Source organism: Cupressus sempervirens, chromosome 3 (genome assembly GCF_028749045.1).
Source record: "Cupressus sempervirens isolate cs-2001-9-10 chromosome 3, ASM2874904v1, whole genome shotgun sequence".
Classification (NCBI taxonomy): domain Eukaryota; kingdom Viridiplantae; phylum Streptophyta; class Pinopsida; order Cupressales; family Cupressaceae; genus Cupressus; species Cupressus sempervirens.
The window spans coordinates 231,019,870-231,046,785 of record NC_143120.1 but is presented as its reverse complement, the minus strand read 5'-3'; the positions used below and the strand labels follow the sequence as shown (position 1 = coordinate 231,046,785).

The 26,916-nt window shown below is 35.6% G+C and overlaps 1 protein-coding gene across 2 annotated transcripts; it reads left to right on the top strand.

The window, feature by feature from the left end:
* Positions 1-25,702, top strand: LOC149565688 (uncharacterized). 2 transcript variants are annotated; one of them, XM_089819186.1, is made up of 3 exons: positions 1-438; positions 21,064-21,119; positions 24,400-24,744. In XM_089819186.1, exons 1-3 carry the CDS (start codon positions 184-186, stop codon positions 24,476-24,478), a joined length of 390 nt encoding a protein of 129 aa, XP_089675312.1. In that variant the 5' UTR covers positions 1-183; the 3' UTR covers positions 24,479-24,744. The 2 variants fall into 2 exon arrangements, with proteins under 2 accessions (XP_089675312.1, XP_089675313.1); XM_089819187.1 differs by lacking the exon at positions 24,400-24,744 and adding an exon at positions 25,295-25,702 and having other exon boundaries at positions 7-438.
* Positions 25,703-26,916: the final 1,214 nt, after the last annotated feature.

The window sequence follows — 26,916 nt, the reverse complement described above, 5'->3', positions numbered from 1 at the left end:
CTTTATACGTTGGACCAACGAGAGAAAAAAAAGAAACGAATGCTGCAGCAACCTTATTTAACGAAAAAATGTACGGGAGGCTGAAGTCCGGGTTCGAATCTCTATTGCCTTCATTCGAAGTTTGACTCTTTCTATTTCTTGCTTCTAGGGAGAAACAGAGGCGGTGTTAAAAGCTGGAGAGGAATGGCGTTGCAGTGGGTGATGTTGGGTTACGTGGTGGTGGCAGAGGCGCTGCTTGCTTTGGCTCTGACGATCCCTTGGCCGCGGGCGTGGATATCTCCTATTGCCACCAGCGTTTCCCAATTGCTCCAACCGTCCATCGGCATCATTCCCTTCGCTGCCTTTCAACTCCTGGACATCTACTGGAAAAATGAACATCGACTTCTCTGTACCTCTCACGATTGCACTGACGAGGAAATGAATCGATATGAAAGATCCGTGAGTGTTTGACAATAACCTTGTTCATATTCATTTATGAAATTTTTTTGTTTGACATAAATTGTATCTAGGGTTTATGCTTTATGAACTGTCTCGACCACAGCATTAAAGCTCTTTCGTCTGGGCGCCCTGCAGAAATGTTCGCTATATTTTTTCTGCTTAGGGAGCTATTTTAAATTTTAATTTTAACCTATTTACGACCTAGTTTGTTTGAATTACTAGGTTTATGCTGCTTATATAAGATGGTCATATGTAATGGTTTGGAAAAGTGGCCTAAATCAGGTGGAATCACATGCAAAAGATGCAATAGACAAAGTGTTGTTGACTATGTAATATGCTCGCAAGAATATGTCGCAAAGATTATTAACTTTGAGATAGAGGACTGACCCATGGAGCTAAAATCTGATCATAACCCCATCTTGATAAGGGTGGCCACTCACTTTAAAGATCAACATATTGTCCCAAAACCTTTACAAAAGAGGAAGATGATTCTGATTGGCAAAGTTTTAATGACACAAGAAAACTTTGTTACCTTCCAAAACTCTCTTTTGCGGCTGTCTAGGTTTCCAGGAAACCATCCTGAGTCTGATAAACGTCATTTCATGGACAAGGATAATCTTGTTCTTACTATCATTAAAGCACTGGAGGAGTGTAAAAGATCTAGGGCCACAAGAGAAGCCAAGAACACTTTTCTGGCCAATCCGTGGTTTGATGAGGAATGCAAAACAACAAAAAGAAATTGGAAAAAGAACATAAATAAAGAAAGTAGAAAGGAGTATGATCAACGGATTAAAAAGAAGAAAGGAGAGTATGTAAACAAGAGAAGAATCGAGTTGATCAATCTTGGTAAAAACAACCCCAGAAAGTTTTGGAAAGAACTTCAGCAGAGAAAAACTTAGATAGAGAACAACATAACAGGAACCAAATGGTTGGAATATGCCAAGACTCTCTACGAGTGTGATCTAGGAGAACGTAGAACTATGGAAACAGAGACTACAGGGGAGTTATTTAGCGAAAAGGATACTATCCAAGGCATAAGGAGGTTAGCTGCCGGTAAAGCGCAAGATATAGATGGGCTTCAAGCTGAATACTTAAAATGGGGTGCTGAAACCCTCACACCACACATCACTAAAATTTTCAACAGTGTCAATAGAGAAGGTTTCCCTGTAAAATGGACAGCAAGTGTGGTGATCCCACTCCACAAAAGTGGAGATATAAATAATCCTTCTAATTACCAAACCATCATGATCAATCCACTATTTGGCAAGTTATTTGGTAGCTTGGTAGAACAAAAAATCAGCAACTGGGCTGAAACAGAAGGCAAATGTGCAATAGGGCAAGCAGGCTTTAGACCAAAACACTCTACTATAGATCATGGCATCACTCTTAGACACTTGATTGAGAAAGCTTGGGAGACTCCGGGGAACGAGGCTTTTTGTTGTTTCGTGGACTTTAAAAAAGCATTCGACACAGTGCCACGTAATGAATTATGGGATAGAATGGAAGAGTTGGAAGTTCCTAAAGAACTTAGGTCAGCGGTTTACAGATTATATAAGCAGGTCAAAGCTAAAATCAGAACGACAAAAGGGCTATCAGAAAATTTTGACAGCAACATCGGGGTTAAGCAAGGGTGTCCACTATCTCCAACATTGTTCGGGCTCTATATTGACAAGTTAGAAGAGTGGATAAACAAGACCAATGGTGAGGGGGTGCAGCTGGCCCACTTTGTGATAAGATTGCTCTTTTATGTAGATGATCTCGTAATTCTTGCTAGAACAGCTAAAGGTTTGAAAGAGCACTTGACAGCACTAGAAATTTTTTGTCATGAAGTAGGAATGCAAGTTAACACTAGCAAAACCAAAATTATGATCTTCTCGCTGAAGAAGAATAGGAGCATACAAAACGAGTTTCTATTTGAAAATAGACCACTTGAGATTGTGGAAGAGTACAAATACTTGGGCATCGATTTTCATAACAAACTCAATTGGGATACTTGCAGATCAAAAAGGATCCAAGGGGGCTGGAAGGCGTTATACTCTTTACAAAACAAGTGTAGGAATGCAGAATTATGGGATTGGACGACCGTGAAAACTCTTTTTGGTTTGCTGGTCACTCCGGTTATTCTATACGGATGTGAAGTGTGGGGAGGTAGTATGTCCGAACAGAAATGGCGGCAAGTAGAAAGAATTCAAAAACACTTCATCACATGCAATCTTAAAGTTTCATCACATGCAATCTTAAAGTCAAGACCACAGTTCCGTATGAGATCCTTTTGGCGGAGGTGGGTTCCTTTCCATTAGAAGCCGTTGCTTTGGTCCGGATGATAAGCTACTTAAAGAAAACTGAAGGGCTGGAAACACATCGTTGGCCCAAGTTGATCATAGAGGAAAAACTTGTGAGGCGGAAAAGCACATGGATGAAGCAAAATGACAAATGGATGCGAAAATGGGATATCAACATCCAAACTTGCCCGGATAACATTATAGAAATAAAAAAGTTTGTCAGTGAAAAATTTTGCAATATTCTGTGGACAAGACGCATAGGGCGAAAAAAATCTTATTACATTAAAGAATTTAATCCCACTTCTAGTCATAATGAAAAGGCCTATATAAGAGCACCTATTAACTGGAAAGCAAAAATGTTGATGGCACAACTTCGAACTAGTTCACATCGGTTGCGATGTGAAACTGGTCGGTGGCAAGTTCCAAAGGAAGAGTGGGCAGACAGAACATGTTTATTTTGTAATATGGGAATAGTTGAAACAGAGCAGCACTTTGTCAAAGATTGCCTGGCTTACAATGACATCAGATCTGGTTATACAAAAATACTGCAGGAACAAGGACTTCAATTATTTATTCGAAGAAGATCAAGTGAAGAGAGCAGCGGATTTGATTACCAAACTTCAGAGAAGGAGAGACAAGTTAACCAAAACTTTACAACTGACTAGTTCCGCTCCTGACTCAGGAGGGTGATTGCATGGGTCCCATAGACTACTTTAGTCTCGTGGACGTCATTAAAATCTATCATATCATATCATATCATTTCTAATACAACATAGAAATTTTCGTTTTAATTTTATAAAGGTATTTTGTTATTTATCAAATAGCTTTGCTCAGTTTTCATAGAGTAGGTGTGTTTATTGTCATTTGGTAAATACTAGCTTACATCTTCAAGGAACCTTGGGGTTTATTGCCATGACTGATTTCTTTTTGGATTTGGTTAGTTCTCAGAAAGTAGCAACCTCCCCATTGGTTTAGTTGCCACAACCAAGTAGGGCCGCAGTTTTGATTTTTCCCAATATATTATTGCTATAAACATGTTTTTGCACATATTATATACATCGCAGTAGCAGAAGTTGTAATCAAAGTGAGACTATTCATATTTAACACGTTCTTAGTCTTGTTGTTGCCTACTTATGACATTCTTCTTTGCACGATGATCAAACCTTGGGAAAAATTACCAATCTGCTTATGAATTAAAAAGTAGATAAAAACCTCATATGATAAGAAAGAAAGTGTAAATTAAAAACTGGGTAGTTGAATAACATTGAAAAGGATGGGAAAAGGAAATCGAAAGACTGATAAAGATGTTCTATTGCTATTTACAAAACTTGCATGCATGTGCGCATATATCCTGTGTCTAGTATTTTCAATCATGGGGCTCTAGGTTCAAGATCTATATGTTAATGTGTCTAGTATAGGAAAGATCTATGGTTAAGAAAAAACTAATTCCACGAGGAAAATAAAAAACTACATGTGGTTATTGATCTAGATTACCGACACTAATATAAACCATTTTATCTAGGATTACAACCAATCTAAATAAATTGAAAATGAAGCCTAGAAGACGGCTTATATCTCCCTATCCACATGTGAAATCTATGTGTACTTTATTATCTCAGAATCTAGCAATGAGACTTAACAAGATGCAATGTAGAACGGAAGATTCAAAGAGGAGTGATCAAATGAGCATGCAAAACCCTCAAGAACCGTAACATGCAAATGAGGATCTGAGCTAGAATGAGAAGCTAGAAGCTACACTAAAATAAGATAGATTTCCAGCTATTATGATTAATCTATGTGATTTAAGCTAACATGCAATGCAACAAGCTAAATAGATTAAACAAAGATCATGTGCTAAATGCTCAAAATGACAACATAACAGTATGTAAAAATCAAGGTATTTAAACTAAGCAGAGGCCTCAGTTTATAGACTTGAGAAAGTCGGATGAACTGTGAAGATGCAAAACTGAGCAACGGTGGAGTTGTTCCTGTTCTTGATCTGCATGCTCTCGGTTTTAGAAGTTTCCAAAAGGCATGTCCACTATGAGTGGAGTTTAATTTCTTTTATTTTTAGGTGGGGACTTTATTTAATTAAAAGGTGAATGTTCTTTTAATTAAATAAGAAATAGACTTAGGTGGTCAAACTTTAGGATATAATTGATTTACAGTTTTACTGATGATCTAATTATGCTTAATTAGGTCCAGCACTAATTTTATTTAATTATACCAGAGCAGGGGCACATAGTTTACCAGACCAAAATTGGGCGATTACACTAACAACCCCCTCAACCCACTTCACCCCAAAATAGAGAGAAGAATTGGAAGGATGGATGGTCCATGAATGTCAAACAACATTCTTCTGCTTAGTAAGAAATACAACCAAAGGCTTCAGTTGAGAATTGATATGTAAACAAAGGAGAGGAATACTCCAAAAATAAGAGAGTACAAAATACCATTTTGTAAATGAAATGATTGAGAACTGAAGGCATAAAGGAAGTTACTAAAAACTAATTAATGTCTTGCATGACAATTATAAGCTAAATATAGAAATATTACTTTAATATCCTCCCTTATTTACTAACTACACCAATTTATCCTTTTTTTTTTACAATCAACTGATGCAACCCATGATCTTTGATGCCAACCGCAATGGTTTTCTTGGACTTTGTTCAGTAGGAGATCTCTAAGACAGGAACATCCTATTGAACATTTGGAACTAAATTAAAAAGAAACAAAACCAAATAGAATAAAAACATACACCAAGTTGCAGTCCTCAAACAATTGAATGGACAGGAGCAGAGTTGCTGGAAACTCCTACATCCATCCTTGGGCGCGCATATCCCCGTATCCAATTTGGAAACGTATCCAATACTGCCTGGATACACGTCGAATATTGTACCCATGTCTGCCTAATAAACTTGATTTTTGAACCATACCAAATACTATGGGATTTGTTTATTTTAAAAAAATTTGATGTAGATCTTCCTTTTAATGTAAAAAAAACTATATTAAAGCAATTTTTTATTAAAAATAGTATAAACAAAACCTCCATTGAAGGAGAAAGTCAAATAAAATGTTTTTCTATTTCAGGAACCTGTTTTTGGGTTATCTTTTAATTCAACTCTACTATGTTTACATAATGTAAAGCGTTAAATTAACTTCTAAATGTTTATGTAGCATTTATGTGTCAATATTACCTTTAAAGTAATGAAAATCTCCTACAACAACTTAGAAAACTATGTTAAATATATGTATATGTGTTATTTATTAATGTCGTGTCCAGCTGTATCCATATTGGGGGTCTTAAAAAATGGTCGTATCTGTACCCAGTACCGTATTTGTATTTGTACCCGTATACATATCCATGCAACTTTGGACAGGAGATTTCAAGATAGAGAGAATGGGCAGTGCAAGCTCTTCAATGATGAAGATGGTTTTCCTATGCAATGTGAACAAAATACTTAGAAAGTAATAAAGGAGGAAATGGGTTTGCCTCATGCTAATAAGGCCTATAATGAAAGAATGCACATAAATCAATAGGAGGAATCTTGTCATAATTCTAGTAGACAAAGGACTTTAAATGCCCCTCCTGGCTTCACTTCTCCAGGAACATCAAGCAGGAACTCAGAGGATACTCATATAAACGCACCTAACCTAGATGAATAAAGAGGGCACACTAAACAACAATTACTTGATCAATTGTAAGATTTAGATGACACAGTTATAAACTAAAAATGGCTGGGCAAAATGAAGGATTAGCACAAGAAGCATTGAATATTAGATAACTAGGGTGAATCAGCAAATAACAGGAATGTTGGTCTTATGCATCAGCAACAAGAACATAATCCTCAAAGATCTGATAGGTATAAAGGAAGGCCTGCCTGTGTAGAAATGCCAAGATATCTGAAGTTCCTCACCCGCCCATAAATAATATGGATCCACCGAGGGAAGTGATGAATGGAAATAATCAAGTTTTCAATAGATCTCATTACAACCCCTTATAGCATCCAAACAATGTGCAGCATGGATACCCACAATACCAACCAAATCTATGGACTGCTTATATGATCCTAATTGTCAACCATATCCTCCAATGCATTACCGACCACACTATCCACAAATGCCCCCTTGTAATCATGAATACAATGACATGAATCAAAACTGTTATCAATATGATCTGCAAAACCAAGGACAACAATACCAACCACATCAACTTGTAATGATGAATACAATGACATGAATCAAAACTGTTATCAATATGATCTACAAAACCAAGGACAACAATACCAACCACATCAAAGATAGAATTTCCTTACAAGAGGCCATGTGAATGTAGACATATATAGACAAATGGATTTCATAGGGATACAAGGGTATCCCCATGACATAACAAATGAATTAAGGAACAATGTCCGTAAGTTAACTGGAAATAGTGCTGTGAGAGGAGAGAGTCATTTCAAAGCATTTGTAAAATATGTTGGATAACTTTCACATTGAACATGACGACATATTAATGAAGCTGTTTATGCAATCTCTCACAGAAGATGCAAACGACTGGTTATAAAGTTTACCAGATGCCTTAATCATTTCTTGGCCTGAATTTATGAAGATTCCTTGAAGAATATGGAGATCATACAGATCCAAAGATTTCTCCACATGAGATTACAAGTATCCAAAAAGGATCAAATGAATCAGTAGCAAATTTAACATAAAGTTCAACAGGCTGCATAATAAAATTCCTCCACACCTTAAGCCCACTTATGAAATGAGTTTAATATCTTACGTTGATGCTTTTGAACATAAGACATAATACAAATTAAGAAACAAGAACCTTCCTACTTTAACATATGCTTTTTAAATAACTCGTAACATCGAAAAAAAAAGGTGGGCTTCAAGCAAGGTAGGAAGAAGAGATGATGTGCAACTGTTTCAAAATCCTACCTAAAAAGGACGAATAACTTGACAAGTTTATGAGTTCCCTAAAAGATTTCTCATAGAGAGTGGGCAGAACCTATGTTCCCCGAGTTTCCGGGATAGGGATGACAGGGGACGTTGTGATGGGTTTTTGAGACGACAATTTTATTTGCCGATTTTGTGGATGTGAGGGGACGACAAAGGGGGACGACTATACAAATATAGGGAAATTTCAAAATATACACTGAAATTTGCAAATATACATGTCATTCATATAAAACTAAGCACAAAGCATGCCATTTAAACATTATAGAACCTTAACATACACTGTTTGAATGCCATCCATGAAATAATAATTGATTTGGTACTCAATTGTCAATATGCATATCTATATATGAACACAAATATAAGTTTAGTAGTAAAAAAACAATATGCTAGAGGGCTGTCATAAAGTTTCATCTTCGTGTTCAAGTTCAACATAAAAGAACAAAATAAAAATGAAGCAAACTGCTGCTTCTGCCACCACGGGAAGGTCTGCATAGTATGGTGGTCAAAGGGAAGAAAAAGGGGTAATTAGCCAAGACGAGAAGACTTAGTAGTGCAACCAAAATACAATAACTTTGGCTTAAACAGATTGTAAAGGGACCTCATAGAAGGAAAAAATGACCAAGTGGTGTGGGCATTGGCCAAAAGAGGCATCGGCCAAGTAGAAGAGGAGAGGAGAAATTGGGGTTGAAGAAACCAAAAAAACTGTGTGAGACTGCATAAAGAAAAAAGACAAAGCTTAAGAGAAAGGAAGATACATTGAGCAATAGTAGAGGATTGTGTAGAACAAAGAAATATGAGAGAGAGTAGAAGGCCATTTTTGATAGCATGGTATTGTTATGTGTTGAGAGCTTAATTGAATGATGAGTGTATTCCAGTATATTCCAATCTTACTCTGTGACTGTGAGTTGAAATAGAAACCGGAGAGCCTTTGCAATGTCAATTGAGATTGTGTTTGAGTTTCATGTTCTGGAAGCAAGAGAAGTTTTGTATTCCATCAACAAAACTTTGAAGGTTAACTTTAATAAAAAGTTTGTTTCATGTCACTAACATGTAAAATGTAACAAATCAATCTTAAATGAGCAACCTCAAGAAAAGATCATAATTGGTTACATGATGGTAGATATAAGATGCAATGCAAATGTTGACATTGTCAAGAAGACTCACAAGAAACTTCGTTTATCCTCAGGAGGTTTGTGACATCCTCTTCCATCCCAGGGACGTCTGTACGTCCCCAAAAATTTACTCAAAAACGTCCTTATGTCTTCGCGATGTTTCTTGTCAATTTTGGAAATTTGGGGACGGAGTATCGGGGATGTCCTTGTTTTCGAAACTTGGTGTTTTTGGGCATCCCACGCGTCCTTTGAAGGCTGCTTGACAAGCATTGCAACGCAAATTGGAAAGATAAAACTAGGACAAAATCAAAGGGAAAACATAAATGGAGATCCGCTCGACCCACTCAAGAAGCATAGAAATCACATGGTTGAAGACACTTGTTAGTGTCCAGCTTGTAACCTGCCCTATTCCCCATTACAGTGTGTGGTGGCACAAGCTTTACAAGACGAAAGAGAAAAATATGAAGAATACTATCAAGATTAAAAAATTTGCTGTCAACAAACTCCTTTTGTGCCAATGATGATTATGATTCCTTCGAAGATGGATATGAATATGATGTCAATTCTAGCAGGGGTTGATAGTACTACACCCAAGAAGTGTTTTAAATTATGAGGATGACAATCAGGCAAATAGGAACATTATTCCAAGTGAAACTAGATTAAGACAACCTACAAATGAAGACATCAAGCTCTTACTATCGCAATAGAGGCACATGCTAGAAGCATTTATGGCCTCTGAAATAGAGTGGTAAACCCAGACTAGGGCAACCTGCAAGTGTCTTTATGAAAGAAACAAATTGTATGCAGAAGGAACTTGTAGCCGCAAACAATAAACAGTCCAATGCAATACCAACACAACCAAACTTGATAGTACCATGCCAAGAAAAGCACCAAGAAATGATGTAAATGAAAAAATTGAGCTCGTCAAAGCAATACATTTAAATGCAACACCATCATTTGACATTACCAATGTATTATGATGAAATTTTTTGTTCCCTCGCTAGAGATGATGAATTTCTTAGAGTATTGGCACTGTGCTATATCACTTCTCTCAAATGTTGTGGAAACCAAAGTCAAAACGATATAAGAAATGAGACATGTAATAAGGATGAAGTAATTATTAGAATATTGTAGTGTTTCTTTAATGGTCATCTTAGTTAATCTCTTACTTATTAAGTAGATTGTAGTTTTGTCTTTGGTTTATGATTGTTTCATAACAAAAACATTAAATCATCATCTTTGTAAATCTATTTAAGGAGCTTTCATCTCCTCTATTTAATACAACATCAATTTACCATAGCGTGGTATTTGATTTGGATTTTTTTTTCCGCAAATTTGTTTTTTGATTTCTTAAAACAAATACTATTGGAGGTATTTTTATGAAAATTTTGTGATTCGTCTTTATAGGTTTTTGCTGAATATCATGGGCTTGGTCGAGGGTCATTGAGTGATTTCCTAGTACTTGCATGCTCTTGCATGTGCATTTTGTGAGTTGCATGTTGTTTGCATGTGCTTTTTGTAAGTTACATGTTTATATTCTTTTAGGGATCGATTGTGTAAATAATATTTTAGAACCAACATTTCAGATCATACTACATGATCCATCATCAGGATGTGGAAGAGCAAAGGAACATGAAAATATTTTGTAAATATTTTTTAGCACGAACGTTTTGGATCATACTACATGATCCATCATAACAAATGCAGGAGAGCAAAGGAACATGAAAATGATCATTTTCATGTTCCTTTGCTCTCCTGCATTTGTGATCATTTTCATGTTCCTTTGCTCTCCTACATTTGTGATGATGGATCATGTGGTATGATCCAAAATGTTGGTGCTAAAAAATATTTACACAGTCGATCCTAGAAAGAATCATTTTCATGTTCCTTTGCTCTCCTACATCTTGATGATGGATCATGTAGTATGATCCAACACGTTGGTGCTATAAAGCATTTACACAATCGATCCTAGAAAGAATATATACATTGATATGTATTGTGGAAATCTGATAGAATTAAGTTGCATGTTGCTGGCATATGTTGACTATGTGAAGTCTCGTGTTTTGACGCATGAAGGTTTCTCTGATGGGTTTCCATAGTTTTTCCCCTTAAAAAACTTTTCACGGCTTTTCATAATTTTGTCTTCAATTTTTTTTTGTGATGTGTTTGCAGAATTTTTTCCCTTCCGTTTTTTTTGGTGGGTTTTAATAATTTTGTCCTTTGAAAGGTTTTTGGTGGGTTTTAATAATGGGTTTATAATTTTTCCCTCAAAAATCAAGGGTTTGCTTCTATCAGGAGGGCTCTCTGGTTTCTAGAAAGATTTTACACTTTTTTCCTTAGAACAATGTTTTGTATGTTGATCCATGTCTTAGATTTTTGCTAGCTATTTATTTGTTTTTTTGATTTTATCGTAAATTAACGTTTCTAGATATTGTAATTTGCAAAGTTGTGCGTGATTCCTTTGTGGGTTCTTACAATTTTTTTTGTTTTGAAAAATATGACTTGTAATCTTTGGTTTGGTGATGTTTCCTTAAAAAATTGTGACATTTTGTAGTTTGTTTTGGGGCATCATTCACTTCTGCAAAAATTTGGAGGGTTTGCCAATTTTTTCTCAAAATTGTTCCGGTTGTTCTTGGTGCATGTCTTTGGCTATAGGGAGGGGAAGCTTTGTTATCCAACACTAGGTTGAATGTGTTGTGATGATTTTTGGTCAGAAGTTTGGTAGATTCTAGGAGGGTTGGAGGTAGAGTCAAGGGTAGGCTCTTGTCTCTTGATGCAATTATCTAATTTTATATAAATTTGCTTAATATTTATTGTTGACATATTGTTATTAACTTAGGTTGTTCAGACCTGATTTGCATTTCATATTCTTTAAGGAGACGGCTTCTCAAGGTGCAAGGGGCATTGAGGCAAATGGTTATTTCCAACCAATGGGGTGTATGGAAAGCTTCACATTCAAAGAAGGCCCAAAAGCTCAAGACATTGGTCTTGGATGACAATTGGTGGGCTTGTGTGCAATATATATTGAAATTCACCAAGCCTATTATGAGTATGCTTCGAATTTTCGAATTTTCGATATAGATGCACCTTGTGTGGGTGATGTCTATGATGGTATGGATACGATGCCAGAGAAGGTAAAATTTGTAATACAAAGTACATTAGGACCCCACAGAATGTGAAACCTTATGCAATAAGGTGGAATCAGCTGTTCATCATCATTGGGAAAAAATGACTTCCCCATTGCACCTCCTGCCATATGCCCTATCTCTGAGGTACTTTCTATGCCAGGGAGATTAGCGCCATACAAAGATGAAGAAGTTGCTAATGGTACAAGTGAGCATTTGATAGACAAGCTAGGACAAAATTTGGCTTGTTGCCTCAAGAAGAAGTCATTCTCCAATAATTATTAGTGACCAATACGACATGGAAGCTGTTACAAGGTGATACCTCTGTTGGATCATAGAACTGCAGTTTGAAAAACCCTTTAAAAGACCACAACTCCAAAGTTGCAATTCAGGCCAACGAACAGGTTTGACATATTAAGGAATCAAAACCTCTACTCTTTAGGTCTTGCATGACCAGGGTGGGTGTGCCCTAAGTTTTTTTCCAATGAACCTCCAACTAATCTTCAAAACACAATGCAGATTATACTACAAAATTATCTGTCATGCTTTTTAAACAAATTTTTATATTAGACCAGTCCTTATCCAGTTTTGGGCATAGAGTCAGTTCGATTCAAAACTTGGTACATTTTCACAGGACAATTCAAATTTTTATGAATAATCAGTTACTCAGTTCTATTAATGTAAATGTGTTAAATATGCTGAACCAACTTGTATAATTGTCTTTAATTCCTTCTAGGAAAGCAATCATATAAGAAGTTACTTGACAACACTTCATAATAACTCCTTTTTTCTTCAAGTTACTTTGCAAAATCTTAACACACTCACACAAGATTTAAAAGTAGCAATCAAACTCAAAGTTCAATTATTGTGAAAAGATCAGCATTGGGAGGAAACATAGCACATGACACTCAAAAAGTGTAACAAAGGATCTGTATTTCTGTATATTTACGTCGCTATATTACATTTTATATAACTATCTATACCCCCAATGACCATTGCATACATACATATATATACTAGTAAAAATTGGTACTGGTTTTCCTCAACAAGGGAAGCAACAAGCTTCCAACTGTCACAATTTAAATTTTCAATAATTACATTTCAAAATGAACCATCAACCGTTGATTCTTGCGAAACAGTTCTTTACCCTTCACAACATCCCAAAATTGTTGAGGTCCCAATTTTCCTCGAAGTCCTCAAAATCCATTTAAAAATCGATGAATAGAGCACGGAGCTTTGCTTTCTCTTTTTCCTTTTCCAGCATTGTCATGACTTTCCTAGGGTTGGTAGAAAGTTGCTGCGTGGCTATCATAAGCCAGTCAAAATATCACTCTGTTCCTCATCTTCTTCCTCAGTCAAATCTAGTTGGACAATAGGACTTGGATTTTCATTCAAAGATCCCTCTTCCATGGGCAGTCCTATTTTTTACAATCAACGTAGTTTCTTGAAGTATCAAGCAGCATGTTTGCATTTTATGGAATGTTTTTCAACCAACTTCCAATTTACCATAAATGCACACAGACATTTTACACGAGGTATGTCTTCGGGAATGATATCATAAGTCTACCACCTTCGAGTGTCATTCTCTTAACATTCTGTTCATTTACCAATGGCACATGTGTAATTAATACACCCCTGTTTATGGATGTTATATCGTGCATGATATTGCAAGAATCCAACAATCTCTGAATTTCAAACAATATGGTGGCCAATGACCAACAAATGCAACATTTCAGTCTTCCCCTGTGAAATACTTTGTTCTGCATATATTTCCAAAGGATGATAAAATGTGTGTTCATTGAAAGTAGAATGTCAAAGCACTTTGCTACAAGATTTTGGCTTCTGTAATTTTTTTCAAAGTGAGCAAAATCAAAACTGCAACCGCAGAGGAGATCGAACCTTGATGTTCATTCTGCATTCCGTCCTTATTTTGAGGAGAACAATTCCTTGCTGCTGGTAGACCATCCTGTTCCCTTTTGATCCATAGATTGTGAAGTTCACGAGAACTTTCAACATTATTATTTAAATTGAGATGAGAGTAGCTCTCAGACTCATTCTTGACCTGGTCTCTTTCTTTTTGTTCCACACCCTGGTATTCCTCATACAACGGGTTTGCGTAGAATCACATATTGCTTTTTTATAACCCCACACAAAATCCCTGATTTACATCCTCCTCCTCTCAATCAAACAGAGGATTTACTACATCAAGCACTTCTACTTGCTCTTCCTCTATTTCATCATCAAATATAGAGTCAAGATCATTGTCATCATTGTCACAAACAGGCGACTCTGTTTTTCTTCATCCTGGTTTGAACGAGTGTGATAAGACCAACTTATAGGACTTGAATGACCCACCTCATCGTATGATATAGGTGGGTATCGCAATGCTCTCTGCTCAAGCTTAAGTCTTATGACTCACCCAATTTCTCAACCTTCTCAATGTTTCCAGCAATTAAGAATGCCTCTTGTAAATCTGTTGGTTCCTCCATTCTAATCTAAAACTCGTATCTTCATCAAAAGCATCTAATTAGATGACTAAGGCCCAAGGCCCATGCCTCGTTTGGTTTCATTCTCTCTGGCAAACACTGAATAGCCTTTAAAAATCTAATGTTGAAGAAGAGTACTGTCTCATTATTCATCTTGTGAATATCCACAAATTTTCTCAGTAAAACAAAATAAATCTCCCTGTCACCAATTTTTTTAAAAAACTGACTTTAATTTGGCCAAGAATCAATTGATTGCGGGGCAAATTACACAACGATTCTCTGGCATCCCTGACTAGGGTCATTATGCATGAAAACATCTGCATAATACACTTTAGAATCCTTGTTCAAATATTCAAAATTTTGAACATGCCTTTCTGCATCGTCCTTCTCTGTGCCTCTAAATTTGGGAAGAGTATTTCTGATTCCAAAAAGTATAGGGTTTGGAAAACCCCTAATCCTAGTGAAGCCCATCATCTTATATAGTCTGATTGACACAATCTTTTCTTAAAATAGAGCCACCACCTTCAAAAAGGGAAAAAAATAAAACTAAAATGTCCCCAGCAGAGTCGCCAATTTGTTGGATTACAAAATTGCAGTTTGAAAAAACCCCTTAAAAGACCACAGCTTCAAAGATGCAATTTAGGCCCACGAACAGGTTTGACATTTTAAGTAATCATAATCTCTACTGTTTAGGTCTTGCATGACCAGAGTGGGTGTGCCCTAAGTTTAACCCTAATGATCCTCTAACTAAAATTTAAAACACAACGCAGATTATACTACAACATTATCTTTCATGCTTTGTAAACAAAATTTTATATCAGACCAGTCCTTTTCCATTTTTGGGCATATAGTCGGTTCAATCCAAAACTTGGTATATCTTCATAGGACAATTCAAATTGTTATGAATTATCAGTTACTCAATCCCATTAATGTAAATTTGTTAAATATGTTGAACCAACTTGTCTAATTGTCTTTAATTCCTTCTAGGAAACCAATCAGATAAGAAGTTACCAGACAACAGTTCATAATAACTCCTTATTTCTTCAAGTTACTTTGCAAAATGTTAACACACTTACACAAGTTTTAAAAGTAACACACACACACACACACCAGCATTGGGAGGAAATAAAGCAAATAACACCCAAAAAGTGTAACAAAGGATCTGTATTTCTATTTATTCATGTTGCTGTATTACGTTTTATCTATATATATATATATATATATATCTTCCCAAAGACCACTGCATACATAAATATATATACTAGTAGAAAATGGTTGTGGTTTCCCTTAAAAAGGGAAACAACAACCTTCCAACCATCACAATTTAAATTTTTAATAATTACATTTCATAATGAACCATCAACAGTCGATTCTTGTGAAACAGTTCTTTACCCTTCAAAACATCCAGAAATCGTTGAGGTTCCAATTTATAACCACATCTGCAATCTGTTCCTCAAATTCCACAGGATCGATTCAAAAGTTGATAAACAAAGCACGGAGGTCTGCTTTCTGTTGTACTTTTACGAATGCTGTCATGGCTTCCCTAGGGTTGGTAGAAAGTTGTTGCGTGGCTATCAAAAGCCCAGTCAAAATATCGCTCTGTTCCTCACCTTCTTCCCCAGTCAAATCTGCTTGGACAGCAGGACTTGGACTTTCTTTCATAGATCCTTCTTCTATGGAAGTCCTATTTTTGGCAGTCAGCCTAGTTTCTTGAAGTATCAAGCAGCATGTCTGCATTTTATGGAAAGTTTTTCGACCAACTTCCAATTTACCATAAATGCACGCAGACATTTTACACGAGGTATATGTTTTTGAGAATGATATCATATGTCTACCACCTTTACGTGTCATTCTCTTAACATTCCGTACATTTACCAATGGCAAATGTAATTAATACGCCCTGTTTAACCTTGATTGTAATCTTTTGAGAATATTATAGTCGATTTCTAAACCATAAGACTCGTTTTGAACTGTTGATATGTCCAGTAATCCCATGCCACCTGCAAGTGGTGATTGTCCTCGTTGTAGTGCAATACCCATACGTCCTTTCCCTGCGACAACCATCAAGTCGCTGTTTTCCAGAAGTCGGAAAATGTACCACATTTTGCAAATTCCTTATTGTATCGACTCTGAAATAGCGCTGGTCGCTATTTCAGAAACCCTTTAGAATTCCTTCTGTGAAATAGTGCACTGTTTATGAGTAAAATTTTGGATAAGTTCACAAAGTTCCACCAACCTCTATGGTCAACCATTTTTGTAACTACAACCTCTTGTAATCAAGATCCTCTCACAAGCAAGGTTTTTTTACCACTTGTATCCTACAACTGAGTACTTGACATTATTTAATTTACTTTGCTTTTTAATTTTTAATTTTGTGAAAACTATCCAGGTTGCAAGTTCTTTTGTCATTGAACGGAATTGGAGTACACACTCCTTTATCCACTCTGGACAGCATTACTGATTGGTTTCAAATTAAAAGGTGAAGGCTTGGTTTATATTCATACCAGCTTACATCTTCTGTCATCTAAGAATCCAAACTACAAGGATGGGTTAGGCAAAGCTTTTGGATGTAGCCCTTGAGTATGCCAACTTGGATGCTACTGTTTAGGATCTTACTAGACTCACTACAACCTATGAAGATGAAGATTACATCCCGACACTTGGTGCATCTAGTGCAATTGGAACCGCTTTGGGTTCAAATGATCCTGAACTTGCAGGAGCTGAAGTTGAAGATGATTTTTGTGATAATCTTTATGATTCTGATTGATGAATCATGAACTACATTTTGTAATTGTAATTATTTTCTGATTTTCATTGGAATCGTGAACATGGACATATATGATCTGGCTTATTTGAATATTTGTGGACTATCAATTGACATTTAATATTTACCTTTGGCATTTGGCATTGATGAGTAATGATGTACCATGCTATCAAATGATTTCTGTATATTTCTTGCATTTATATATATATATATATATATATACAGCCCAACGCACCAAAAACCCCAAAAGTATTTTTTCGTATCCACGTACTAGGTTCTCTTACCTGCATCTGCATCCGAATTTTAACCGGTAACTTAATTATGATAATTTTGTTTGTATTGGTAGTCAATTTTTCACAAGATTTACCTTAGTGAAAAATTCTGTTGGCTTTCTTAAAACATTTCATCATGAATTTTAAAGCCTTCTTAGAGCACTAGTAAATTTTAATGTCTTATGGTGTTTTTTTATATCAAGTCTTAAATGATGTTATGTGGTATTCTGAATTTAATTCCTTATTTTAGGCTGCAAATATGTATATACTTAAGATTTTATATGCTTTTGTATGGACAAATATAAAACAAACCCAAATCCATTCTTCTTTTTCCTGTATCAGCATACTCAAACCAAAATCTGAACTGGTAACTTTGTCCTGAACACGAATGACAGGAAGCCGCAACTGGTAGCAGTGTACTTTTTAAAACATGTAGCAATAAACATTCTTGTTCTTACAGAAACCAACGGCTCAGGAACTGTTTTAGACTTTTAGGCCGTGGGAAGCCTTGGGCCTAAAAACACCATTTCTTGGAAAGCAGATACTGAATTTTCAGAAGCCTCACAGGACAATTTTTTTCTTAATTTATTCTTCAGGAGAATCTCAACCTGAGAAAGAAATAAGAGAATAAAATTTTCAAGGTGGACAAAGAAAGTTAACACGGAATCGACCTTTACAAAATGACCTGGTTTGTAATGACATCTACATTTTTTTCATTTGAAAAAACGGTAGCTTCCTTTACTTGATTTGTACAGTAAAAATGTCATGATCTCAGGGAAAAAAAAGGTGCCCCAACTCCATATGGGCATGCTCAGAAGTATTTCCCTATAATGGAAGGTGCTTTCCATGCTGATGGATGCCAGGCATCAGAGTCTTCCTATATTTTTTAATATAATTTTGGCAAGTTTCTTATTGCCGTGTTGTACTTGCTTAGATGGTCTTTGTCCTCAATATTAAATTTGGTTAAAGATAAATTACTGAATAGTGATAATTTTTTGTTTATTGCTATTATTCTTTTTGTTGTATTATATGGATTAAAATCATGGGATGAGAGAATGTCAATGAACCATTGACCAATTTTCAAAAATCAGAATACACAGCAGATTCATCAAAATTTTCAGCGTCAATTCTTCATGATCTGCATATTTTATGGTGGAAAACAACAAAAAAATTGCAAAACATCACTGCCTTTTTGCAGATCTGAGAAAAAAAATCACATTGTTTTTGTCTTATGTGTGTTTCGGTTGGGAGCTTAGCCTGCGCCATTGGCAAATGCTCATATGTGATGTGCCCTTTTAGAAATGGGATTCAATGAAAAATAAGTAATCTATAATATAATATAAGTAAGATTAATATTATCAAGCAGACTAGTAAAAATGAACAATTACTTCTGCCATTGTGGAAAGGCTAATCGAAATAATCAAGCAATGATTAATGTCCAACATGGTAAGTAACAGCAACTAATATATGTCATTGGTAATAACAGTATTAATTGACCAACGTATATGTCACTGTGCTACAGCAGTCAAATAATTAAGTGGAGACAAAGCCAGAGACAGCACGATTGCATGGACAGCAACCTGTGTTATGACAGCAATACTAAATATGATCTTTCAGAGATACCGCTGGAAAAGACCAATGTCAATGATTAGTCATTGTCGGTAAAACAGCAGGGCCAAATAAGATTAATGAGGAACTGTCATGAGCCCAAATGGACAGAATGGAGTAGCGGTTAAGGGAATATTATAAGACTCCACAATGGCAGCTGTTCTTATTAGACTCAAGAGATGAGCCAATGCACACACATGATTCAGAAATTAGATGGCAGCTAGGCATAACAATTGACCAAGTTCTGTAGATAAGTAATTCAGCAAGTCAGATAAGTGTCAACAAATGAGGATTACTTCAGCATCACTAGCACTAATCAATATCTCCAAACAAAGTCACAAAGCCACCTGATTCCTATAACGAGTCAATTGGTTATGGAAGGGTGTGATTTATTCAAGCGGTATAAGCACGATAAGTCATGCCTATTAGAAAGCAACCCCTTAACCGGGTGAAGATATATATAGGACTATGTTTGTATTCAAAGCAGGCATTAAAGGATTAGAGAATTGGATTAAATATATTGGGCATAAGAGGAAATCAAGTGTTAAACCTGGCACAGACTGATTGGTATAGCATATTTGAACTTTGTGTTATTTGAAAAATTGCATGATAAGTAATGAGCAATACATAAATTCATTCATTTATTTATGAATATATATTCAAATCAGAATAAGTTACATATGTGAGATTTATGTTAGCAAGATTTATAATCACTTAAACATACATGCATATATACTTGAGATTTTATATATATATATATATTCTAAGTTGCCGGTTCGGATTCTGGTATGGATGCAGGTTCAGGATTTGGGTTCTAAATTTGTCCAAAATAATTTTGGGTTAGGTTTGGATTCATTTTTGGTTTGCCCATAAAAGATATATATATATATATATATATCTATGTCTATGTATGTATGTATATAGATATGTATGCATAAACTGGTTTAGATAATATTCTCTCTCTCTCTCTCTCTCTCTCTCTCTCTCTCTCTCTCTCTCTCCATATATAAGAACAAATTATATAAATTGCCTTGATTACATTTTCTTAAACTATTTATATATGGTGTATGTGTCTTACCTCATAAGCAATCAAGTTGAATGGAGGAAGTAAGTGAATTTTAGTTACCGGTTCTCCCAAGCTAAGTAGGTCACACCCAAATTTATAGAATTGTCATAGTGGGGTCGTTCCTTCCTCTTGTGGGCCGAGAGGCGAGTTGTCATAGTGGGACACTGCATGCTCTTGGGCTTAGTTGGGTTGAGCAGTCTATAGGCACCCCCCTGAGACTTTCCTACCAAACCAAACTTTGATTGGTTATGGGTAGAAAGACACATTTATCATTCTTTCAAATAATATATTGCCTTTAATCCATGTATTTATTTGTCTATCCGTGAATTTCCTTACATATTAAAAGAACGATGGACTAAATTGTGGCATTACTAAGGAGAAAAATTCAGGTAATCAGTAGTCATGAACATTACATCATATGCTTCTGTATCTTGCATTTTGGTGTTGTGGCATTTGACGTCCTTGTAAATATTATTAGTGATTTTGGTACGATTCGTGCATTGATTCGTACCAGTTGGAACCTAAATTTCCATATTGTTGTAAGTCCAAGATGAACTAAAATACTAAAACTGAAACTGATCAAGATGCAGAAATGCATCTGTTGGAAAACCTTGCACTGAAATATCTGGAAAAACTGAAATCCTGCAAAATCTGCAGTTCGATTTTTTTGAGCCAGTTGCTCAAAAGCCACACAAATATGTTGGTTTTTGTGTCATTCAGGAAGATCATTGTTTACATTGTCCCATGCATCCAAGATCACTTCCTTTTTTCTATATTGAAATGATTTTATCATGGTAGTGTCCAGAACCACTAATGGTCAAATCATTTTCACATGAATCTTTTTGAATGTTAATTGTTATGTGATTGTTAATTTTTTCCAGCAAATTTCATTTGAAGAAGCTTCTGAAGAGTGAATTTGCTAACAATTCCTTTTGTTATATCCTGCAGATCTATAAGGCTCAAAGAAATGCTATACTTTCAGTAAACGCATGCTTTCTTTATTGGTAAGCAATATAATCAATGCTGTTTGATTAAATGTATATCAAACATATAGATTCTGGATGGATATCAAGTTTAGAAGATTCCTTTCCTCATTTACGATACAACTTGAGTTTCTCGTATATTCTTTTTGAATGATCAACAGATTTAATATGAACAGTCTCTTTTGTTAACAACAAATGTTTACATTTTTACACTTAATTTTATTTCAAAGAAAGCATTGAATAATATATTTTACATATAATATTTTGCCTTTTGTACACTATTCCTAGCTTTCAGTCAGTACTGAAAGAGAGGAATATGAAAATATCAAAATGACATTTCAATAGCCTTAAAGCTCCCCTAGAAGGACTAGATAGTATATCAAATTGAAAATTATCATTTCATTTTTACTAACCCTTTTAACCTGGTTATGCTTATTTATATTTTAATGGTCTGGGAGTATCATACTTATATTCATGATATATTTCAAAACAGTGTATGAATGCAGAAAGCATACATTGAGAAAAACCATAGTTGCCAAAATTCCTCTTCCCAATTTTAAAAACCTTCATTAATGCAAAATTTTTAGTAAAAAAATTGGTATAAACAAAACCTGCACCAAATGAGAAGGACAAATAAAATGTTTTTCTGTTTTAATGCAACTCTAGTATTTTTGCATATTGTAAAGTGTGAAATTAACTTATAAATATTTGTGTAGCATTATGTGTCTATATTGCTTTTGAAGTAATTGAAATCTCCTCTAATAACTCAGAAAACTGTGTTAAATATTTGTATATTTGTTTTTGATTAATGTCGTATCCATCCATATCCATATTGGAGGTCTTAAAAAATGGCCATATCCATACCCAATACTGTATCCGTATCCATGCAACTTTGAGAAAATCAAGATTTCTCCCTCCAAAATTTATTTGAGCATTGCCTAGGTTGACAACTGTATATTCTTCACCACCATCAGATATTACTGAATCTGAGAAAGCCATATTCTCCATGAATCAGTCTCTTTCTATTTTTAAAATGCTGAGTTGCACTATAATCGATATACTGTGCATAAGAGTTGACATGATTTACTTGTTGTTTTGCCATGAATGCATAAAAGGACAACACTTCAGAATGCTATGAAGTGTGAGCGTTCTTTTGAGACCCTCCTTAGTTGGATATTTGGTCAACCAACTGCTTTTTGGAGAACTTCGTATGACCAAGTTTACCACGATAGTGATGTGTGATAGATTTTGGGTTCTTTGAAGAATCATCAAGTTTTTGTTCTCCTTTTTGCTAAGTGTACCTGCCTTTGCCTTTTTGCTTGGTAAGAGCCTGTTCCACACACTATATGCTGCTGCTACCAAACTGTTTCTTCCATATCAATTTTCACAGATTCAGAAACAAGCAATCAAAACATTTGTTCACTTAACCAAAACAGACGTAAAATATGAAAGAGCACACACAAGAAGCATGCACCAAGAACACCAGATTTTTTTGTGGAAAACCCCTTACAGGAAAAACCAGAGAGAAGTTTAATTCTAATGAATAAAATGCCCGTTAAGGTGATTTTAACAATGGGCAGCTCATTGCCAGAATGCTCACTGCGGGTGGGCTCATGCCTTGAGAAAGAAGAGAGTAAAGGGAAATCCACCATTGTAGTAGAATTGCTAGAAGAAACCCTTGGCTCATTGCCTCTGGTATCTGACAGCAACACACAGGCTCTGCTCATAACCCAACTTCACACTTTCGCCAATCCTTTGTACTGGATCTGACAGATTATCTTTCCAAATCAACTTCCTCACCGATACATCACAAACACCCATTTACTTATACCAATCTTACAAATATAAAATCACCAAATTAGCCACAAAAACATAATTTGAAATAGGCCCAGACTAAACATTTCGGAGGTGGAGAGGAATGAAAAGTAACACTGCCTCAACCAAGTAACTCATCACCCTAATGCCATAATAACCATAGCCCAATAAGCAATAACACATTAGCAATTATGTCTTTGGGCCACATCAACACAACTCAAAACAGGAAATCAACGAAGTCATGATGCCACAAACCATATCTGGATCAACAGAGAATACCAGACCATTGTTAAGCATGAACATCACAGATACAATACCAGAACACATTTGCTAGAGCACCAACCATTGAATCAACAGAACTTCAAATTCTTATTACCATAACCAGAAAACTCAGCACAAAACCAACCACCAAAGCAGTATGTTGTCATCAATGACAACCACATGACAAAACAACAGATCTGCAACATAATGAGCGACATCAACAGCATTATCAACTCTGCATCAACAAGCTCTGCAACATCAGCACTGCAATATTAACAATAAACTCCCATTGTCAACAGCCTCTGCTAATGGTGGGTCCACATATTTTCTAGGAACCATGCAAATTCCAAGTTAAAGGATGGTGGCTTTGAAATCTAATTATCTATTAAATATTTGTGATAAATCAAAATTAGAATTATCATAATAAATTGATCTTATCTTATCATGCACATTGACCTGGATCTTTGCTCTAAATGTTGGCAGTTCAACAATTTCCACTAGTTATTTTAAGATCTTTGAGAATGGTGTTACTTTCCCATGGGTGACGGGGCATTTTTGTCATCTAGAGTAATGGTGCAATGAACCTAAAAAGTGTTGGATTGCAAGGCATCCCGAGTTGAGAGAGCTCTGCAGGTAATCAAGCTAAAAAGTGTTGGATTGCTAGACATCCCTAGTTGAGAGAGCTCTGCAGGTAACCAAGAGTTCTTGATCAAATCATTTCAATTTGAGTACAGTTTCCCAAATACTTTCATTTGTGTATCAAAAGTATTCACTGAAAGTTAATTCTATTTACGAAGGCTGCCATACCTCCTCCGAAGACTTGTCTTATTCTTTTTTATATCATTAAATACTTTATTTTAATAATCTCCATCTAAGCAATCCTAGAAAATCATTCCATAGCAATGGACAAGAATTCCTTTGGATCTTTGCCAGGGTAATAAAAAGGACTTCCAGCATTCATGAATATAACTGAGTTTTTATAAAATCACGACCTAGTGGAAGTGCTTGAAATGGAGGATACTTAAAGAATTCACTTGAACAAAGGTTTAGGTTGTTTTATTTTAACTGGAATTACCAAGTATTCAGTTTTCCTTTTTTACCATGCAAGAATAATTAAGCTGTAAAATGTTTTGTCTTGACTTAAAATGTATTTCTCATTGTCATCCATTTTCTCAGAAGCCACACAGCTACTAGAAGACTTAAAACGTATAATTTGTCAATGCAGGATTATTTACCGTGTATGCTTATATTACAAGGAAATTCGGAAGCTTGAAGATGAAATTAAAAGAAGAAAAGATGACTAGTGGTCCAGATATCTTCTATTGGCTCTTTGAAAGTGGTGTTTTTGCGAAATTCACCATTTATCTTGTGTATATATAAAAATTCGTTTTCAATTATTTCTCTACGATGTCGTAAGCTTGCTCTGTACCAACACCATATTGTGCACATTGCGATCCCTTGGGCTTATGGATGTTATGGATTATATGATTGTATTTTGGTATGACTCACACTAAGGCCACTCATACTCCAGAGGACTATTTTCAATAATCATTTATTCTGAGTGATGTCATATTTTCTGTGTTTCGTTAGTTTATTTTGAGAAGATACATATTTTCATTGTTGAATGCTTTGTGCTCTTAATTTCCTCAAACTGTATGTCAGTCGATGTATGAGGGGGCATCTGTTGTTTGGGGTCCATGCGTTGTGACAAAATTTGAAATTGAGGGTCATTCATTAGTGCAAATGTGCTCTTTGATACGACTCTCAAATTTATGTTTTAACATAAATTTGTTATCGAACAGTCAACAAAAAATGCAAAAGATTTCATGACACAGGTTCAGGATATTTACATAGTTTAAGGCTCAAGGCTCATGGAATGGACGGACTATATTTCGTAATGGCTAGTTTCATCACCTATGTCCTTGAATTTTTATTACGCCGAAGGCGTCCCTATACTGAAGTGAACAACTTGACTTATTATATTAAAGGTTCATAGCGTACAAGGAGAGTGCAAGACGATTGAAACAGCCCTCGCAGTCGGATTTCAGTCATCATTTGCAGCATTTTGTCTTTCTGATTGTTGTTATTTTAATAGCAATTTCGTATTTCTTGTCTTGCAGTTTCTCCACGTTGTATAACCTTGCGAGAGCCTTCCGCAGCAAGCAGACTTAAATTGAAAGGATGCAAGTACTCGTAGTTAGTTTGAGGGGCGTGACATGTTTAAAAAAATGGACTAGTATTCTGTCTCGTATCATTCTGAACACCCTATTTGTTTGTTTTTTATATTTAAGAATTTAGGGGGTCTCCAAGAAGGTATTTGTTTTCTTATATATTTAAGAAGTTTGTGGGTTTCAAAGATACGACCAATTGTTCACCCATTGTTGGTCATTCATATTGAGGGTATCGTTAGGGGTGCACCTTACATGCCTTAAGAAGGTAAATGTGCCATCATTGATGGGACTCAATTCTATTCTATCATTAGAAATAAATGACATTTATATGAGGTAATTTATTTATCTATTTATAAATTTATTTATTAGAAGTTATTTTATTCTTTTTCTTTGAATATATTTGTTTTAGAATTTTTAAATGTTAACATTATTTCTAGTGTGTTTATATGTATGTTTTTAATTAAAAGACATAAAATAGAAGTGCAATTATGTAAGCAAATTTTAAATTAAACAAATAATAATATGTATAAGTAGGAGGTATTTTTTAGGGTAAGCTAAATTGTGATATTGTTTTGATTAAGTAAAAACAGGTTTTGAAAATATCCAAAATCTATATAGAGAGACAAGAAAGATATAACAATGAGAATCTTAAAACAACTGTGGAGAACCACCTAACAAACTAGAGGGACACACAAATGTTCCCAACACGAGGGCAAACAACCCAAGTCAAACATAGACCATCAAGATTAACATTTTGGTCCCTTCTTTTGAGATTGTTAAGCCATATCAAAAGAAGGTTTGGAGGACTTTCTTTTTTTCCCTTTAACTGAAGTCCAACCATCCTCCACCTTCTTCGCAACTTTCTGCCAATCCCCACTAACCCCCAAAAACCTCCTAGTCGAAGAGCCAACAACAATGTTTTGGAAAGAGTCAGCAGCAAAGGGACAACAACAAAATTCTGACTCAAAGTAGGCAAAGGGTCTGAAACCCCAGAGTCAGCAGGAGACGGATCATCAACAACACTTTGAGTCAAAATTGTGGAAGGGACAACATGCACAGCATCAGAGATATCCACAAAATCCTCATCCAAAGTGAGATAAGTATGCGAAGAACTATCCAACCCATCCACAATCGAAGCAACTTTCTGAACCATATAATGATCATCTGAAACCCCCAACCACCAAGAATGTGATTTCTTCAATCTAACCTTATCAGAGGAGCATTGAACAACAAGATGTCTAGTATTATGACACTTCCTACATTTGAAGGGAATACCTTCATAATTGAGAAGTTGTATCTAGGAACCACTTGAAGAAGCCAGCTCAATCATAATAGGGAGCCCTTTAGAGATATCCATTTCCACAAGGATGTGAGCATACATTGTCCTAAAGACATTGGAGGAAATCAAATAAACCATTAAAAAATTCCTAAGGCCATCCCCCACAACCTCTAAGACTGAGTCCTGCCATAGGTAAAGGGGAAGATTCAGTAATCTAACCCAAAGAGGAATCATATCTAAGGACTTTGTAGTTGGGTTAAATGCCGGATACCAAGGTTTGGCCATTAGGGGG

Bases quoted from the DNA above. Each gene is read 5' to 3' on its own strand.
- LOC149565688 (XM_089819186.1), top strand. From the start codon at position 184: ATGGCGTTGCAGTGGGTGATGTTGGGTTACGTGGTGGTGGCAGAGGCG. The intron at 439-21,063 runs GTGAGTGTTTGA...TATATCCTGCAG, and splicing joins TGAATCGATATGAAAGATCC to ATCTATAAGGCTCAAAGAAA. The intron at 21,120-24,399 runs GTAAGCAATATA...TTGTCAATGCAG, and splicing joins AACGCATGCTTTCTTTATTG to GATTATTTACCGTGTATGCT.